The sequence below is a fragment of the Triplophysa dalaica genome, chromosome 12 (genome assembly GCF_015846415.1).
Source record: "Triplophysa dalaica isolate WHDGS20190420 chromosome 12, ASM1584641v1, whole genome shotgun sequence".
Lineage (NCBI taxonomy): Eukaryota > Metazoa > Chordata > Actinopteri > Cypriniformes > Nemacheilidae > Triplophysa > Triplophysa dalaica.
The window spans coordinates 7,922,785-7,942,614 of record NC_079553.1 but is presented as its reverse complement, the minus strand read 5'-3'; the positions used below and the strand labels follow the sequence as shown (position 1 = coordinate 7,942,614).

Genomic DNA, 19,830 nt, shown 5'->3' with positions numbered 1-19,830 from the left:
AACATGTCTAAATGACAACACTACAGCAATTCCCAAAATCCCCTATAAATGCCTTTCAACTAACAGAACAGAAGTACATCATTTGGCGTATTCTGTAATGCGATTCAACAGAACACACCTTAAAATGTGTTAAATATTTGTAAACGGATCTATATTTGAAATACGCCCTCTTGTGATCATAAAGCAATGCATTTGTAGTGCACATTCAGTTTGATTATATGGTAAACAATAAATAAAGGTAATTATACAGAAAAAGAAGGAAGGCTTTTGGGATTCCCAGTCAGATGAAGGCAGGCATGCACAGCCTCCATAACAAATCCAAAAACACACACTAACCGCCTGGCAAACCCCCCAGCTCCCTGTCACAAATATGCCCCCCCCATCCCCTCCTGTGATAAACCAGCCTAAGCTCCAGCATGTGGAGCATCCCCAAATCCCACGGTAGGGCCAAAGCTGGCCCAACAGGGGCTTAGCTTCTCACGCAGCTCTGATGTGGTCAACCGTTTAAGGCAGCATGTGTGTGTTTGCTCGTTGAGCCATGTTGTGTCTAAACTGACCCTTAAGGCGGTTCAGACAAACACCTACTTGGCCTCCCACTTTGGCCATCTGGTACCCTATATTTTCCCCTTCACATATCTTTCCACTTCACCATGACATTCATTCTACAAGCCTTTCCTGTCCACTGCTCTCTATGCTTCTTTATGTGATTTCTAAGCAGCAGCACTTAAGCAGGTTACAGGAGGTTACTTGAAAGGATTTTTGATTTGTCTTTGTTGCCTTAACGCAACACAGTCATAAACGTGCACACACAAACGCACATGCACGCACACACACAATGAATACTAATAACAATGAGAAATTCATCTCATTATTTCAGTTCCTTTTCGAAAATAGCAAAGCAATGTGTATAATGTTATTATTGTCAGACTGTTACCTTGCATTTCCAAAATTGCAAGTAAAAAAATGAAATTGTGGCTGGTGACAAGCTCCGTTTATACTTTTATGCATTAAATATTTGTTTAACACAAAGACATGCATTAAAAGGTGACCAACAACATGATGTTTGAACAAAAACCCATAAAAAGTGTGGAATATTTAATAATATAATATATCAAATTGAAAATTATAATGGGTTCTTTTGTCATGTTGCGTTGTACTGTGTTGCACCCGGTGTAGATAGGTTGAAAGAATAAAAATGCTAAATGATATCTAGTATAATATAAGTTTAAGGGAACACATGTTTAGTAAAGGAACACATAAATAGAAACTCTGCTCTGTGCAGCTCCTGAAGCACTCAACCTCCTTTAGGTTTCAATCCCGTCCTCTCTGTTCATTGGCAAGCGGAATCTCAACCCTATTTTATGGGATGTTATTCTGTGTGTGTTGAACCCGTAGTGGAGGAAACAAGGAAACGCACACAATAACAAACGGGACTCCTGACCCTATGCTTCCTTGCTGGTGCCAACATAGCATTTCGCTTTCTATCTCTCCTAAGGCGCCAGGTGTGGGGCCACATGTGGTTAGGGGCTTATTTTGTCTGCGGTGTGTTTCCTGTTGAGGAACTGGGTTTCCGCACATATTTGAGTGTGTAATTCATGCATTATCCTTTCTCCACATAAGCCTTTTTTAAAACTTCTGTAGTAAGGTTTATGCTGAACACTGATGCTTTAAGGATGATGAAGCTAGAGTACTAACATAAGAATGTCATTTGCAACATCTGATTCATCAAGCCTGGTGGAAATATCAGCAGCATCCAAAACACAAGTTTTTTTTTTTACCTGGGTAGTTGTTAGTTTACAAGCGATGTTTGTAATACATTACGTGTTTCAATTGTGCAGTCTGTGTGTGTTTGAGAGGAAAAGGCAACTTTTGATGAAAATGGCGGAGTAATTTGTTCAGTCTGAACCCTGGGTACGGACTGGGTTGAAAGCTTCACCTACTTCAGGGATTTTAGCCGAGGCAATCTCATTCAGAGCTACGAACCACTTGCGTTCCAGATGAGAGAACAGCACCAAAATACCCATAGTTACCTTTGTTGGGACAGAACAAGGTTGTTCTGCAGGTGCAGAGATACAGATATCGATTCTAACATTTTTCATAACAAGGCTTTCGTGCCGTAGTAAGCTGTAACTACACTCGCAGCTCGAGAGATGAAATTAATTTCTATCCTAACGCTAAGAACAAGTTGACAAAGATAAACGCTTGTGACTGAGCTAAGCTGTATTCGCTTGTCGGTGGCATTTAATAAAAAACAACGCATGGGAATTTTCTTTCGTCAGTGTAAACGCAATGCTGCAAATGTCGGAAAGTTTCATAGTTCTGGTTCCTTACTAATGCATTTGTAAATATGCATGCCATGGCAAACTGAATAAAGAAATTAAATTAAATGAAATTAAAGCTGTATAAAAAGCACCATATAAATCTTGTTCTTAGATTCAATTTATTCTAGAGCAGGGGTTTTTGATTAAAGTTCCACGAGGTCCGGTCTTTCTATTTTCTTCCAAACGGAGGTCTGGACAATATGTTGTTTGAAAATAAATAATTATTTAATCAATTTAGACCATGGATACTCTGTATAAAAGAGATTATCTTTTATCAGGTCATTTATTTTATATTTTGATATCCACAGTATGTATGTATGTATAAGGGTAATGAGCTCTTAATAGAAGTCTGATAATTAATATTCGTAAAAATACTACCGACAACATACAAACAGCAAATGTAATTTAACAATTAAAATGCTCTCATCATAAACAGAAAACAAAGTTACTTACTAAATTAGCCTTTCCATGCCATTCATACCAGAACTTGTTTTATCTTTAAAAAGAATTCCAATTAGAACATTGTTCATTACAAAATGTGACTCTGCTTGTGAAAACGCAGCAAAAGACATTCACAAAATCAGAATATTCTGTGAAAATATAACAATATCTTCAATATTGACTAAATAATGCTAAAATCCTATTGTAATGAATGCTTGAAATCAATCTGTGATTGCTATCTAATAATCAATTCAATTATGAGACTTTAGCCTGGGGTTTCACAGGGTCACAAATGTATACATGCTGATCAATAATGCTAAATGTAGATAAAAATATTATGGTTAACAAAATATCACAAAACTGGTTGAAAGGTTGGAGACATATAGCAAATAGTAAACAGGATACAATGATTTGATTTTTCTTCATGCGGCGCTTCTTTGGTGGGAGAGAAGGAGCATGCTCAGAGCAATTAAGAGTAAAAAAGAAGCACATTTGGCGCTAGATAAAGATATTAGAGGATATAGCGGCAAAAGATAAATTACATAAATGTTCCTGAGAGCGCGTGTGATGTGATTCTCTGTTGTCTAGATGCGCGGCACAATTTAAACAACCAAAGCAGTCAAAAGTTTTAAATAGTGAATTAGGCTATATCTACGGTCCGGATGGTACGAAGCAAAGGTCTGGATCCGGACCACGGTGCCCCAATTGAGGATGACCGTTCTGGAGGGTCACCGATAGCCGATAATTACCGATTACTGATTCTGAAGAATTCATATTTCTAAACTTTGTGAATGTTCTTAAGATTTCTCTTTACAGAGCACAAATTCATTGCATTTTTCCGATCATCGCCTGTTTTTAAACTGTCAGTTGATAACCGATGGAAAATTGCTTTAATCTACCGATTATTGCCCGGTATATCAGTGCATCTCAAATTTTATCATTATGTTCATTTATCCTATCAAGTTGTTGCATATCATGCAAATGCATTGACCTACATGTTACTGCAATCATAACGTGTGAAAATCCGTTTCTGCGTGCCGAGAAGCTCAGGTTTGCTAGGGCCGCCGATGCTGGCTGCTTCTCAGCAGAGCTGCAGGAGATACGTTTGTAAAGCCCTCTGAAAAGGGATGCAGTGTGTTTGGATGGCGTTTAACATTTAGCAAGGCGCTGGAAGACTTTATGTGCCCCCCGTATTTAAATGCGTTTATCACTGGGCAACGGTGCGGCCCAAAGCCTCTTGAGGCCAGCGCTCAAACGGAGAGCAGGGTCTATTTTCTGCCTGTTAGCACAGCGGCCCTTTCACCGCGAGTCAGCACGACCCACGGCACTACAAAGAGCAGGAGGGGATGACTTTTGCGCCGTGCGCGGGTGTGTGCGTGCGCAAGCCGGGACCTGAAAGGGAAAGATTAGCAAATGGCCTTCTCAGCCCCGACACGAACCTTGGTGCTGATGCTCTACTATAAAAGCGGACAGTGGCTGCTTTTTTGCTGAATACAGATAAAGCTAATACCTACATAAAATAATAGCTTTTCTGTGAATATCCCCAAGCATTTAAGGCTCTTTACTAGGCTTTTTCACCCATTTTATACCATGAAAGAAACTCGCCACCTACTTCAGCCTGTGAAAGAAACCATGTAGAGTAAAAGAAACCCTCAAGAGCAAAAGGATTTTTTTTTTAATTTCATGAAAAATAAAAAAACAGCAACGGAACTCCAATTAAAGGCAATTTGTGTACAAAGACGTGCAGGGAACAATTTCAGAAAGTGTATAATCCAATGAACTGACAAGGCATCTTTGCAATAAACAATGATGTTGCTCAGAGGGTAGTGTTTTATAGCGCAGCAGATTTATTGGAGATATACATGAAACTTCTAATATGTCACCACCTCGATTGTTTTTACTTCTATTTATTTTAAACACTTGTGTCAGAAACATTCCAGACAATGGTCAACATACAATGAACGAAAATATAATTTAGTTAATTTGGCAATTAAATAAAAATGTTCATTTTGAAATATTTACATTTTAAACTGGTACAACTGTTCTGAGGTCTGTTCTGTAACTCTATAAAAGAATTTGGTGGTATTTAATGTAGCTGGAGGTCTCATTTGTAATTTATGAGCTTTCCTATAGAACCTTTAAGTGTATTCATTATAGGACACGCAAGAACATATGTGAAAACATGCATGTGGGTGTCCAGGGGGTATGTGAGGCCAGAGGTGCTGAGGTCTGGGAGTCAGCCAATCTGGTGCTGGCAGTTACGCCAGACCCTCTCCGCCCCACCCTTTCCTCCATCCCTGCCACTTCCAAACCTCAGACTAATGATGGTTCTGCCCATTATAAACCTTGTTGCCTGAACTTTAAATACAACTTCCTCTTTTAGCTTTACGACACAGCCGCCAGTGCTTGTTCCTGGGGAGATCTTTGTAAGGTCCAGAAAGAAAAGCAGAAAGAAACATGTAATGACAAGCGCATTCAGAGACTAGTGTTGGCCTGTAGAATCACTGTTGTGGCGGTCTACCGGGTAAGTCTGCGTCTTTGCCGCGATGAACCCATCTCTCTGGGTCTGCAGGCCCAGCTGTCGACAGTAAGTGGGTTAGAGCGACCAGCCACTGGAGTTACATGCTCTCATGTTCAACCCTGTTCGGCTCTGAAAAGGGCGCCTGCTAAGCAAATAAGCAATAACGATAAATCTGAGCTGGCTTTGGACATCCATCATTTCAAAAGTGGGTCACAGATTTGATAGGCTAAGAACTCCTGCCTCTTTCTTGCCTCTTTTCCCCGCACATGTCCCTTTCACATGCTCCATACTTGATTTTTAACTTGCACGTTCTGTTTCCGTCTCTTTCCCTTCTTGTCCAGTTCCTTTTCCTCATTAACCTGCCCCATGTGATGTGACGTGACGGGCTGCTTGTTCCTGACTCTTCCATCTCTTTTTCCTTACCCTTTTTTACATTTCCTCCTCACAGGACTTTCATTATATTAATGTAAGTGTCACTATTACTGTTGGTCATATTTGGGACGAAGAACCCAAGCCATAGTATAACTTTGGACCCCATTGACTTCCATTGTACGAATGCAAAACCACATTTCTCAAAATATTTTCTTTGGTGTTCAACCGAGGGCATACAATACAATCTTTGAACCACATGAGGGTAAATAAATGAGGACAGAATTTAGATTTTTTGTGGGAGTGAACTATCCCTTTAACATGTTGCTTTATCTCATGTCTAGGTAGGGCTCAGCATGACAAGTCCCCTCAATCTTCCTTCTCTCTTTATCTCAAACAGATGTATACAAAGCCATGAGTGCTTGGCATAGAAAACATGAGGAATCTGTAGCTTTTTAATAAAGTTCTGTCAACCCCAATCACTCACTTCCTAGTCAACAATTTTCTGTTGCTCGGTTTCTTTTCTTCCCTCCCTCGCATCCTCTCGCTCATCTCCATTTCTCAGTGCCGGTCTCTCCTCCGCTCCCTCTAACTCTCTCACACACTGTTTATTTAAGCACTTTCACGGTCACTGCATTGTAATCTCATGGGACAAAACTGCCCTTTCTCTTTAAATCTCTCTCTCTCTCCTTCTCTCGCTCCTTCCCTCTCATCCCATTCTGTCTTGGTAACCTTCTCCTTCTCTCCCGCAGCCCCTCCTCTCCATCTTTCTCTGTCAAAACGTTTCAAATTCAAATTCAGACTGGTTTTTCCTCAGCTGAAAGGGCATGAAAGAGTGCTGGTGCTTGGCAGGCCTGAGCTTTGTGGTGCGGTGGCCAGGCGCAGAGCCGGAGGAGAGCCAAGCACCTCTGAACATGTTCAGGTCACAAAGGCCCCGGTCGCACAAAGGAGCAGAACCCGTTCCATAAAAAAGCAGCATCCGCAGGCACCATTAGGCAGATATATAACAAAAGACTCGAAAACGGCACGCACAAAACCTGAGAACCCCTTACCACTGTGAAACAAAAGAAAAAATATTAATTATCAGATGATAAAATGAAGCACACAGACCTTATACAACTCACTCAAAAATAAATAAATAAACAACTATGTAATTACTTTTGCAGAAAAAAATATATTAAATAAGTGTAATCTGCTTAAGAATCTAAGAGCTCTAAAGAAATAATTGAAAAAAAAACATTATTAACTGAATATTTCAACACCGTAAAAATCCCATACATTATTTTTAATGAACCAAAAAATAAAATAAAATACCATCCTATAAAATTACACATTTCCCTGTTTTTCTTGTAAATTTGCGATCTTATTCTGTAATTTTATGTTTTGAGCGGCAATTATAAAAAAACAATAAAACAAATAAATTAATTTATCGTGAAAAATCAAAAACAACAAAAAAAGAAACATGTGGAGGTGTATTACAGTGAAGCCATTTACTCTATTGACATAAAATTATGAACAAACTAATTTAAGTAGAATTTAGATCCAAAGTCAGATAAACAGATTGTAGATGTTAATAAATGTTATAAGGATGATATTGTCGTTGTGTTTCCAAAACCCTGGATGTCAAAATTCGCAGTTTCTCAGGAAATGGATTGACCAATTACTGGTAAAATTCTGCGTTGTCGAAGTTGCAAGCACTTTCAGTACTTTATATTTGTTATATTTGCAAAACCAGTGATAAACATAAAGGGTGATTAAAAATAATGATTCGATTGAAACTACAAGGTTTCAAAAGGACTGCAGCAATATATTGATGTATAGTGATAATATTGCGATTTACATAGTCAGGCACTAAATGTAATGTAATACTTGTCTCTTTTTTTAAATACTGTGATTATGAATTAAAACAGGAACTAGAAGGTCTCTAACTCAGTCAGTATCAGTTAGAAGCAGCTGTCCGAATCGAAGCAGCAGGGCCACGGGTAGCTGTCTGTAAACAGGAGGATGCACTTCAAGTACAAAACTCTTTTAAATGCTCCACACAATACTGAACACCAGAAGAGCTGTGGGGGAGGCGGGACCAGGCTTGGTTCAAGAAGAACACATGTTGTGTAGCTATGGCTTCTCTCATGCCACATGCAGCGAGCGAATTATCCACTTAATTTAGGATTACAGACAAGCAGCCACTGCAAGAACAATGAGACAGTGCGGTGTTGTCCTTTCAGATAACGTTACAAAAACCATCAGGAGGCGCATCTTCAATGCAAGTGCAGCTGTCACCTCATACTTACGTGGAAGGACGTGAAAAGGATTCGAGAAGTAGAGGACACATTCATACATGGGTATTGATTATCCCCCCAAGAATTGAGCGGGGACAAAAATAAATAACGATTATTATAAATAAGGATAAGCAGATTTACTTCTCACTGTGTAGTCAATGACAAAGATGTTACTTGGAAGTAAAAACAAAAATTAACAAACAAGCGTAAATAGAGAAGTATAGACTACCGGTCAAAAGTTGAGATTATATTTTTATTAAAAAATAAATGAACTTTTATCATCCAGGTCACAACCTGGGAAGCTTTTTAAACAGTATGGAAGGAATTTCCATCTATGCTGGATGCTTTTATTCAATATTTGTAATAAACAAAATTTATTGTAACTTTTTGTAATAAAAACTTTTCTAATTAAAGAAATGAATATGTTGGCAAAATTATACTTTTGTCTGCAAAAGTAATTTCAAACATCAAAACATAAACCTTGAGATTTTTAAGATTATGGGAAACATTTTGGTCAAATGATCCTAAGCCTTAAAACGGTAGTGTGCATGTTTAAAAAAAATTTTTGGACAACGTTTTTTCGAAATTTAATCAGAATTAATATCATAAGAGTAATCTGTATTCTGTTTAATAACATAAAAGTGTCATGGTGCAGATATTGGAACATCATGCGGGTTACGCAAGTTCAAGTCCCAGATATCCTGTCACTGCTGCAGCTAATAAAAAAGATGGCAAAAACTACATCATGCTCAAATTAATCTAAATAAATGTATTGTACAACATTGGGAAGATATGTATTTCTGCTCGGACAGATGTCCGTATTATAATTTAATTATTTTTAGTATATATTTTGCTTCCGTCTCCACAGTAATGATGACAAGTCTGCTTTCCATATGAGAAACGATACAGGACGCTCTCCAGGATATCTGCTCTGTGCGTTCTAGATACGAACCTGCCCAACCTGCTCGATGAATGAGACCCAGTCATTCTCAGCCCTGCATGTTTTGATTGTGCCCTGTTTTCACTCAGGTAGGATAAATCGGTTTAATAACCAGAGAATCGTGAGCTGCCGGTTTAAGCAACTAAAACGGTTATTGTGTGGTGTTTATCAAACACGCCCATACCTGTGCGGTCACACGAGCTGCATCCTACGCACACAAACAGCCTTGCCATGTTGAGTATTCAAATAATGTACAACATACTAATATCCAACCAAAGCATTTCAATAGAGACCCTTATCTGTTGAGCACCAGCAGCACCCTGATACAGAGGAAGCAGACACACAACTCAACCTCCCACAAATTGTGAATAATCGAAACACGCTGTAAACATGAATGTAAAACTAAAACAGGTCACATATACAGGTGCGTTCACTATGCAGTCAACTCATTGCAATAGATGAGCTCAAACCCATACACGCTTATGGGTACCTGGCATAAAAAAACTTGGGAAGCTGACATGTCCTGCGGTCTAATATGCTGCAAGATGAAAATTTTATAATGCATTTTCACAATTCTTTTCATAATTATAATGCACGCAGCTTTTATGAATGCATAATAATCGAGTAACTATGAAATATTTTTTTTAAACATCTATTAAATAAATCTATGAAATAAATGCTGATATAGCACTAACAAGCATTCATTAAAAAAGTTAAAACAATGACAAATTAGAAGACATTCTCCCTTTAAGACACCATAGACCCTGTCTGCAGCCTTCTTCCTGCTTGCTACAGAAAATGACATTCTCAAAATATACACACAAACATTATACACACACACACAAATACACAAACTTCACAATATGGTAATTTTATGATACACACTATTCCCCAAATGTCCTCCCTTTAGGCTAAGTAAGCATGACGATGGTGTTTCTCTCCACTACTGCACAGTGACAGTGATAGTAATACCCGCTGACATCTCTTGCTCCCTGCCTCTGTCTCTCCCTCTCCTGCTCTCACCTCACCCCTTCTTCCCCAGAGGGGCTCCCCTGCCAATTCAGAAGCTGAACACTGTTGATTCTTTCCCTGCCATCCCTTCATAATGTGCTTTCCTTCTTTCTGCCCATTCAGTATGGGCATAATGTCTTTTCCTTCTCAGGAGAATTGGAAAGAAGGGAGGATGAATTACAGAACGAAACATGAGTTGAATCTGTACAAGTCTGGGTGATGTAGCTTCAAAAACCGTAACTTTACATTTTCCAGCATTTTGACAATGTTTTTCTCAATATTAATGCATTTGCTGTGATTAAATAATGCTTCCGTTCAATCGTAAGAATGATCGAAACGTACATTTCAAATCTAACGTCTAATGTTATTGCTCCTGAAGTTGAAATCAGACACTATCTTTTAATGCTCTCATACTTGTGAGTCACGGGTCAAGACGCGGACACAAAACTGATTTGTTGGAACAGCCTTTAGAGAGGGGAAAAACACATTCAAAATTGCAATCATGAAAAAAGCTATCATGATTTAAAGTCGCAATATTCACGACGTTGCGTATTTTATTTTGCTGGCAATATCGTAGAGCTGCTGTAAATATATGGTCTCCATAATGCCTTTCAATAAATGTTTAAAGGGGTGATACAGGAATCAGAGAAGCAAATGGCTACTTTCAAAGCTGCAAGATAAACTGAGGTGAAAATCAGTCACTGCAGATAAGAATACAAAGTGGTCCGACAGGAAGATAAAAGACAGAACCACAAATCAACACACGCCCACTAGACAGACACACAATGTGTATGCCAACAAAAAAACATAGAACACCAAGTGCACATACAGTCTTAAAAATAAAGGTACAAAAACTTTTGTGAAGCTGGGAACCTATAGGGAAGCCTACAGTCCTTAAAAAGCTTTATTTTTAAGCTTATGGTATTTTATAAACCATATTAATGCAAGGTAATGTCCCTACAAGTTTGTTCATAAACAACACAAATACATTTACCCAGAGATGCTGTGGTAAGGTCAAAGATCACATGCGTTAGTTCATTTCAATACCAGTTCCTGACTGGTTTACAGATACAAATGTTGTTGGAACAATAGGAGCTAATGAAGCAGTGATATGATTTGGTCTTTGGTAATGAGTAACTAGGTAGGAGGCTATTTCAAAATTAGACAAGTATTTGGTATATGATTAACTTTTAACTGCTTGGCGATAAATAGACTATTTCACAAAAGTGTGATATTTTGAACCCTTTCAGTTTAAACTTTGAAACTTTAAAAAATGTGGGAAATATTGTGTTGTAAGTAATATTAAAGGGATAATTCAACCAACACTGAAAATTCTGTCGTGAATTACTCGCACTCTTTTTGTTCCAAACCGTTTGGTTGAACACAGAGAAAGATATTTGGACGAATGCTTGTAACCAAACAGCTCTTTGGACGCCATGGACTACAATAGGAAAAATGAGAATGGTAGTCAAAAGTGCCCCAGAACTGTTTGCTGTACGTTCTTCAAAATATATTCAAATATCTTTCTCTGTGTTCATCAGAAAAAATTAATTTATACAGATTTGGAACAACTCAAAGAATAAATGAAGAAAGATTTTTTGGGGGTGGGAGAAATGTTCCTTCAATTATGTTTTTGAATATCTGCAGACACAGTAAAACCTGATTCACATTTCGCATCTTTTGCACGCGCAAGTTCATTATTTTAAATGTAGACAATGCAGAGGCGATCAAATAGGTAAAGACAAAGATGCGATGCACATGTTGTACAATGCTCCCGATTTTCTAGGCACGTCGGCGCAGCATAGAGATGAAAATAGGCTCGCTTTTTCGTGCGGTTTTAGACCCGGAAATGTGAATTGCGTTTGGGAAACCAGATATACACATATTTATAAAGAATAATGCTGATTACAATAACAAATCATACAACGATACAGATAAATATGCTCCCACTTAGACGAAGGAAAAAAACAGGAAAGGCCAATGAGTAACTGATACTAATGAAACCTGGGAAGGAAGGTAAGGGGGATTGTGGAATTCCAAAGACATCGCAAGAGAAAGCAGACAGGCACATGTCTATATAAGTCCAAAACGAAACAATGTAAAAGGCCTGGATACTTCTACCCTCCCTGTCTCACAGATAATACATGCCCATTAGCAGGGGGGAAAGGAGGACACCAATCATGATCAAAGTCTGAGAGAGAGAGAGAGAGACAGAAAGAGAGAGAGACATCCTTTAACTGGAAAGTAAGCTAAGTGTATGTGCACATCAATATATTTGTGTGCATGTGCGTTTCCCTAGAGAAAGCAGCTTTTTCTTTAAACACAATTGTGCATGTGTAATATTGAAAGCCAAAACAATAAGATTTCCGGTCTGGATTTGATCCCTCGTAACAGGCAGTGCTAGAAATGCAATATCTCCTTGCCAGGCTAATATGATTTCACAAACACAGTAAAACCCCCATATCCCTCAATAATTCGGTTTAACCATTGAAGTGTTGACACCTAGTACTGAGTTGGAGGTGTTTTCAGAAGGGCACCCTGAGGTTGGGTTCAGCAAAAACGGATAGAAAACAATATTTTTCGACTAAGAATCTTTAACCGTGGTCACATGCACAGTGCCAACCTAACCTGCTTTCCTCATCAAATACTCCCTGGTGTAAACAAACCCCTTAAAATACAGCTACACAAACTTGACCTGAAAATATGCGCGCAATGTAACTAACACATGCTATGTATTTAGGAGTTCATATAAACGCAGACATAACGTATAAATTATTATTTTCAATAATAAATTTTCAAACAAATTTCTGCTATTGGTCAGAGAAACCCGCAACTGGTAAGATAGCCCCGTCCCCGCTGACCTAATGTTGCTGTGTTGGCATATGGTTTTCATAGTGCCTCAAAAATAAATCGTGCATATCAAACTGGGCTAAGCATGTATTTTAATATGAAAATTCACACTTCATCTTTAAAACTTTTGTTTTCACCCAGCAGACACTTTCAGGCCACTGGTCAGTATGGAGACCAGCCCGAACTCCGTCTCAAATAATGGAACAGTTCATATATGCACACGCACACATATCCACACAAGCAGCCATGCAAAGGACAGGAAACTGGCGAGTGATATTGATGTGGTCACGCTGAGAGAAGAGCTATTGGCCAATGTGTAGGTATGAGATAATGGAGTGTTCACGCTGATAACATCTGTACGGGGGATATTAGCAAAATATCCAGGCAAGGTGAAAATATAGAAAGTCTCTTTTCGCCGTGTGTAGCAGCGCAGTTGGAAAGCCGTGCCTGTGCAATCGCACAGACAAATCTGAACCTCACATAATCACTAAATTACAATATTAAACAGGTGACAGAATACGACTTTCTCTAAGGTAGATTGAAAGGTTATCCCTGCCAGGTACGGCCAAATTCCAGCGCTCAAGAACCAGTTTAGAAGATTACATCCGTCTTATGCTCAATCCATCAGCTTTGCACATCAACTGTGGGAGTTGATTGGGTCTCGGCGATTTTGGAAGCAGCCATGTGACAGTCTGTCGGTAAAGTCCCTCTATGAGCCTCCAAAATCTCTTCGTGCCCAGTGGGCCAGGTGGCCTTTACAGTATACGCTGATAGGAGACTCACTGAGCAAAGGAACGACTCCGGAGAGATGCCGACTTATGAATTGAGCAATTTTATTTTGGTGCTTTAAATCTCATACGTAAAGACAAGAAGAATATGGTGACACACACAAACGTAAACATGCTTTCAAAAGAACCTCCATGTGTACTACTTAAAGGAACAGTTCACCCCAAAAATAAAAATTCTGTCGTCACCCTTAAGTTGTTCCAAATCTGTATACATTTCTTTGTGTTGCTGAACACAGAGAAAAATATTTGGAAGAATGCTTGTAACCAAACAGTTCTTTGCCTCCATTGACTCCCACAGTGGGAACATTTGTTTTATAAAAAATGTTGTTCTGTTGAACACAAAAAAGGTATTTTGAAGAATTTAGCCCAGCAAACAGATCTGGGGCACTTTTGACTACCCTTGTCATTTTTTCTACTAAATAAGTCAATGATGGCCAAGAATTATTTGGTTACGAGTGTTCTTCCAAATATCTTTCTCTGTCTTCATCAGAACAAAATAGATCTATAGAGATTGGGAACAACTCAAGGATGAGTAAATGCTGACAAAATTTTAGTTTTTGGGTGAACTGTCCCTTTAAGAAGAGAGCCATTAGAAAGTCAAATCACGATCTCGCTGTAGGTGTTTTAATAAAACCTTTCTGGGAACATGTTGGATAGTTTCCAAGAAGGAAAAAAATGCGATAAAGGCATAGCTGGGAACTGGTGAGTACAAGGTTGAGGAATATTTCCTGTTTTCGCAACACTTTTCCTTTATGTAACTATTTCTTAGGTCATCGACATTATCTGGAAACGTCTGTTCATGACAATGCACTGGAGATTTCTAAACGTTACATTCAGACTATGCGAGGGGCGGACAAAAACAAAGTAAATATAGTTCCATTTATATGGATAATTATACAATCCAGTATGATGCATTAAGCCATACAGTCAACCACATAATAACCGGCGTGCGAGACAGAGAGCAGCAGGGAGTTTTGTTCTTATGTCTCTCAAAACACAAGCCAGAATAAGATTATTTCTGAGTAGGATTGTTGATTTCAATTCACAGGTTCTCGAAGTTAATGATTTATTGAAGTAGTGGGGAGATTATTTGAGAATTATGGAAGTCCTCACGAACAATAAGGCGTGCTTACATGTCCAATCACTGCAACCCTGATTGAGCAAAATTACAGTTGAACTTCAAGCCTTTATTATTTAAATCTGCAAGCGTATGGGTGCGTCTGCTCCGCTCACCCCCCCCCCTCATGCTGGGTTCCATTCCCGCCCATGAAACAAGTAACAAGGATAAAACACAACATTGTATTTGGGGTGCGTTTACGGGTTGGGGGTGTGATGTGCTGTATGATCTATCACAATCGCGTGTATTATTATAAATTGTATTAATTTGATGTGATCTCCAAATGAGCAATAAAAGCACTCTGTTCTTCTGAAACGCGTAGAGGCAAAAGGGAGGTGTCGAGAAAGAACCTTGTGCTATTTCAACAGTATCAGAAATGTGTTCGAACCTGTTAAGTGAGTCACACAAAGAGAACCACAAATAAACTGTACGTACACAGATAGAAAAGTTTAAAAACACAGATATGTTTAACTCACTGCCTTTTAAACATGTTATGTCAGTCAGGTCAATCTGAAAGCTCTCCTGAATGTCTACACAGCTATTGCATCAGGTATAAAACGTATTGGAGTGTGAGAAACATAAAGGGGCGAGCCGAGAGAGCAAGCGCGGAGATAAGAAGAACATGTTATGTGCTTGATCCACCTGGCAGACCATCAAAAACGTCAGCTGATAAATGAAAAGTGTAGCTGCTCACAGTTCAGTTGCAACTAAAAAGGCAGGAGGGTAGATTAAAGAGTAAATATGACATATCACATTCACACACAAGACACTTTGGGAGATACACCTAGCATTATTCTGAGAGCTTTCACCCTTTACAAAGAACTGATGTAATAAACCACGGGTAGCTAAACATGACAACCCCGCAGCGTTCATGTGTCCAGGGCTGCGCCTCATTAATCTGGTTATATTGCACTACTTTGTGTAAATCGATGTTTGTGTAATGTGCTGATTGTTTGCCGGGTTGCACTGCAGGACTCCGAGCGAGTTTGTAAAAGGTGACGTTAAGTGTGCAGACGTCTTTACCTGCATGGGTGCTGCATCAGCGTATATCGGTATTAATACATCACCATGAAGACCAAACACGATGCAACTTTGACTTTAAATGTTGTTTTTATGCATATGCGCCAAAGCTAATTTTTCAGCACACTTAACAATTTATGAATGCACTAGGCATGGGCCGGTATGAGATTTTGACGGTATGGAAACCTTAAGCCAAACTATCACTGTTTCACGGTCTGGCGGTGTTGCGGTGGCAGCTTTAAAATGTGTTATTATAAATGTCTGAGTAAAAAACATTGAACACAATAGATTTGAATTTTAAGCAAAACAAAGCATTTTGAAAGCATGGCACCCCTTTCAAGTCTTCTTTTAAATGCATTTCCAGTAATCAAACTTACATGCATGCATTCATCCATATATACAGTCTATGCATATACATAAATAAATGAAATTCAGATGAGCAAACAACTTAATAAGCATAAACAAAATAGCACAGAACCGGATGGATTCCTGCACAAAACAGCTCATACCTTTGGAACGGTATAAGATAAACTTTTAGTGGCTGTAAAACCGTGGCTGTCCACGCCGCGGTATACCTTGAAACCGGTATTCGGCCTGTGCCCAGGTTGCACAAGATAAATAAAAGAAACAGATATTCAGATTTGGAACAACCCAAGGGAGAGTAAATAATGGCAGATTTTTTTTATTGAACCGTCGCTAAAAAAGCAAGCTTCTAAAACAGAAGACCACAAAGGGTAGCATACTTGTGAGTACGGGTTGTCCCGGGAGGGGCAGAGCACAGCTGGCCCAGAAGGCTCTCTTAAACTCAGACAGCCAATCCCGATTTAAACAACACCTGGAGTGGCAGGTGAGCAAACCATCAGTGTAACAAATTACACCAATTAAAATTATTATTCAGCAAGTCAGAGGAGAGCTCTGTTGCACTACAGGAAGACAGCTGATAGGCACACACCATTAGCAGTGATTTATTCCTCGACTCCACATTAACTGATCAAACCTGGAGAACCTGTTCACCAGACTGTACGGATCAGGAGGCCACAGGATTTGTACAAAATGTACTTGATTCCCCCTCGATCTGATACAAGCCCTTAATCGAGCACTTGCCAATTAATTAAATTGTTACCGGTTTACAGACTGTTTGTTTGTTTGTTTGTTTGTTTCTGTGTGCTCTGCAGAGATCAATCTATTTGTATAAACAATGGTACACTTCACTGTATAACTGAAGGGAAAAATACACTAAAGTTTGAGTGTGCAGTAAAAAAATGGTATGGAAGCCTATGTCACCATACATACATGTACACCCGTGAATACATGTGTACATGTAGCTCAGTGTGTGGTTCATAGCTCGAGCCCTTGTGAACCCAAACACTGATTAAAAAACTACGTATAGCTTTAATGCATTGTAAGGCACTTGGATTAAAAACATCAATATGTATTAATGTAATAAGTACAGGTGTGTTTTAAGACAAGAAGAGGCAGAATTGTAAGAGCGCTTTTGGTCTTAGTCACACACATTTAACATGTCAGCACTGGGCTGAGCTCCTGCCGTGCCCACTGAAGCGCTGAATTACGCACAAGAACGCAACAGCGTTCAATGAGGTCAATTGGAAACACGACTGTCTGTCATCTTGATCTTACCTCGTATTCGTAGAGTTCCAGTATATAACGTGTCTGTTTGCTGTAGTTGATAAAAGTTGCATAAACAGCGCTAGAAGTCTCATCATAGCGCACACTCCAGAGCATCTTGGCATGTTCATGATTGAAGTGGACCAAGCCCTTATGGGCCGCCCTCAGAGTTTAAAAAGCGGAGTAAAATACAGCAGCAAAACTTTCATAGACTTGTGAGGAAAGCGTTAGGGACTTTCACCGTTTTTTAATAAAGAACAGAAACATGTTCTAGTTGCCAAACGCAACAAGTCATACGTTGCGTGTTATAGTTTTATGTAAAGTTACATCACATACGTTGAAGTTATAGAAAAGTCCTTAATCGTGTTAAATTCTTGCGATTCCTTGAATTCCAGAGAAGTGCAGACTAAGGCGACGTTTAGTATTTCCTCCTGAAGAAAAGTATTCCTCTTAACACTCCTCCAGAGGAAAACGTCTTCTTGAAATATAAATCCAACATTGATTCATGAGATCCGACTATGACAACCCCCAGTCTTTTTTAACAATGGCAATGAAAGACTTTGTTTGTGGTCGCAGGACGCTCTCAATCACGTCCGTTGAAAGTTGACATGATTAGGAGTGACTTGAGCGCGCTGCTGGGTACGGCGCAGAACTCAAGGGCGTGGCTGATGAAACTTTAAACCAATCAGTGAACACCATGGGGCTGATACCACATTCCATAGTTTTAAAAGGTGTGCTGGCAAGTGCCCTCACTGCCCTTACAGATACGTCGGATAGTCAACGTTTGGATGGGTTACAATTTTGTGGGACATTTGTTAACTGAATAAACATGTGTTGCATATGTTTGAAACGCTATTACATATCACATTTCATCGTTCGTGCATGAAATAATGTTAATGTTACATGTTGAATATTATATCATTTAAAACACAAAACATAATGCCTTTCTATTCTCATAATTCATATTAATTATCAAATGATGTTTGATTTACTAGATTAACTAGTTGAGTCACGTTATTTAAGCAGATTAATTTAAACATCACTAAAGAACACGTTTGGCAGAGAAACCTTCACGGTTATTACACACTCTAATTGTCCTCTGAAACTGGTTATTCACGAATAAAGAAAACCGATCCGTATACCCTGGAATGTATAACATGTGTTTGGGGTGCACCCGCAGCATCTTATAACATCTTAGTCCTTTTCAGCTTTTTTCTACATAATTATATGCAGAATTGTATGTTTTATAGTTAACTTTTGTAAAAACCCCAAGTGCACGAGAACGGTTCCACATATTCCCAAGTGGTTTTGTGTGTCCTGCTGGTCTCAGTGGGAGTTTACATGTTTTGTTTTCTCTTGTGTACTGTACACGTGATCGTGTTGACAGGTAAGGGAGAGGTGAAATTGATTCACCTTGCTGACGACAGAATTCCTTGGAGAGCGCGTGTTCAGGCAGTAATCACCGCGGCCACCGTGTGCGCAAGCAGCCGGTGGTCCATATGCGCGTGTTAAATTAACGGTTCAACGTATGAGGCAGGCAAGACCAGCGGTGCGGCAGGCCCATCACTCTTACCGACATGTGGGGAGTGTTCGACGTCGGGAAACGCGGCGGTGGGTATATTTGGTTACGTTAATTCTTCCAAGTCTTCCCTCTTGCTATGGCAGTATCTATTAATTCGCCTGTCGTCTGCTCATTAATATCATATGATTGTGCAGTGGAGTCTTTCCCTGTGTGACTCGATACTTTGGAGGATTCGTAGTCCCTCGTTCCCTCACGAACATGGGGTAATTACACAAAAGGTATCACCCCCAAGGCCTAAATTGGGCACCCTTGTTACTATCTAATTAATAAAGCAGTGTGATAACAGAGCTTGGCAGTGCTATGTCTGGGTCATCTCTTGACCACATTTGTCCTTTCTCAAAATTACAAAGGATTTATCCAGGTTTTCTGGTGGTGTACCGGAGCTGAGCCCTTGTGGAGGTCATATCTGCTGCGCGGCGGAGCTCTGATTTTTATAAATGAAGAGCTGGGCGCCAATGGTCCAGGCGGAGCAGGTCTGCGCGATTGTGTGTTGGCCTCAGCAGTGCTGCGGTAATTAAGAATCGGGGCTAAACGAAGAACAGTCACCTTGTGCTCCTCCAGGAGCCCCTCTGAAGTGTGTTTCCTGCTTTGGTAGCTAATCAGCTGTTGTACCCACCTCGCCCTGTTCCTGTTTTTTCAGTGTTGGCAAACAGAGCAAGGGGACAGACCGACACAAGGACAGCACGCAAGTGATCTCCGAAACGATGAGAGTGACTCTCTCTCCATAAATCCCTCAACCCTATCAATGTCACTTATGTCCTCCTCGCCTTCCTCATTTTTTCTCTTGTTTCTCTCTCTTGGTCCCTGTTGTACTCAAACTGTCAGGGGAGAGTTAATCCTGTTATCTGTACAGGCACAGACTGACAGCCTCACACACACACGTACACAAACACACATTTTCCCAATACACTGTACTGTAATCAAGCAGGCTGTACACCACTCTCCCCTCTATAATTAACTTTCCT

General features: G+C 39.6%; 1 protein-coding gene across 1 annotated transcript in view; it reads right to left on the bottom strand.

The window, feature by feature from the left end:
* The window catches only part of si:dkey-246i14.3 (ephrin A4), a 39,576-nt gene extending 21,683 nt beyond the window's left edge, over positions 1-17,893 (bottom strand). The window contains exon 1 of the mRNA XM_056763458.1: positions 17,296-17,893. Within this exon, the coding sequence (XP_056619436.1) occupies positions 17,296-17,414 (119 nt within the window). The 5' untranslated portion in view covers positions 17,415-17,893. The remainder of the gene's footprint in view (positions 1-17,295) is intronic.
* Positions 17,894-19,830: the final 1,937 nt, after the last annotated feature.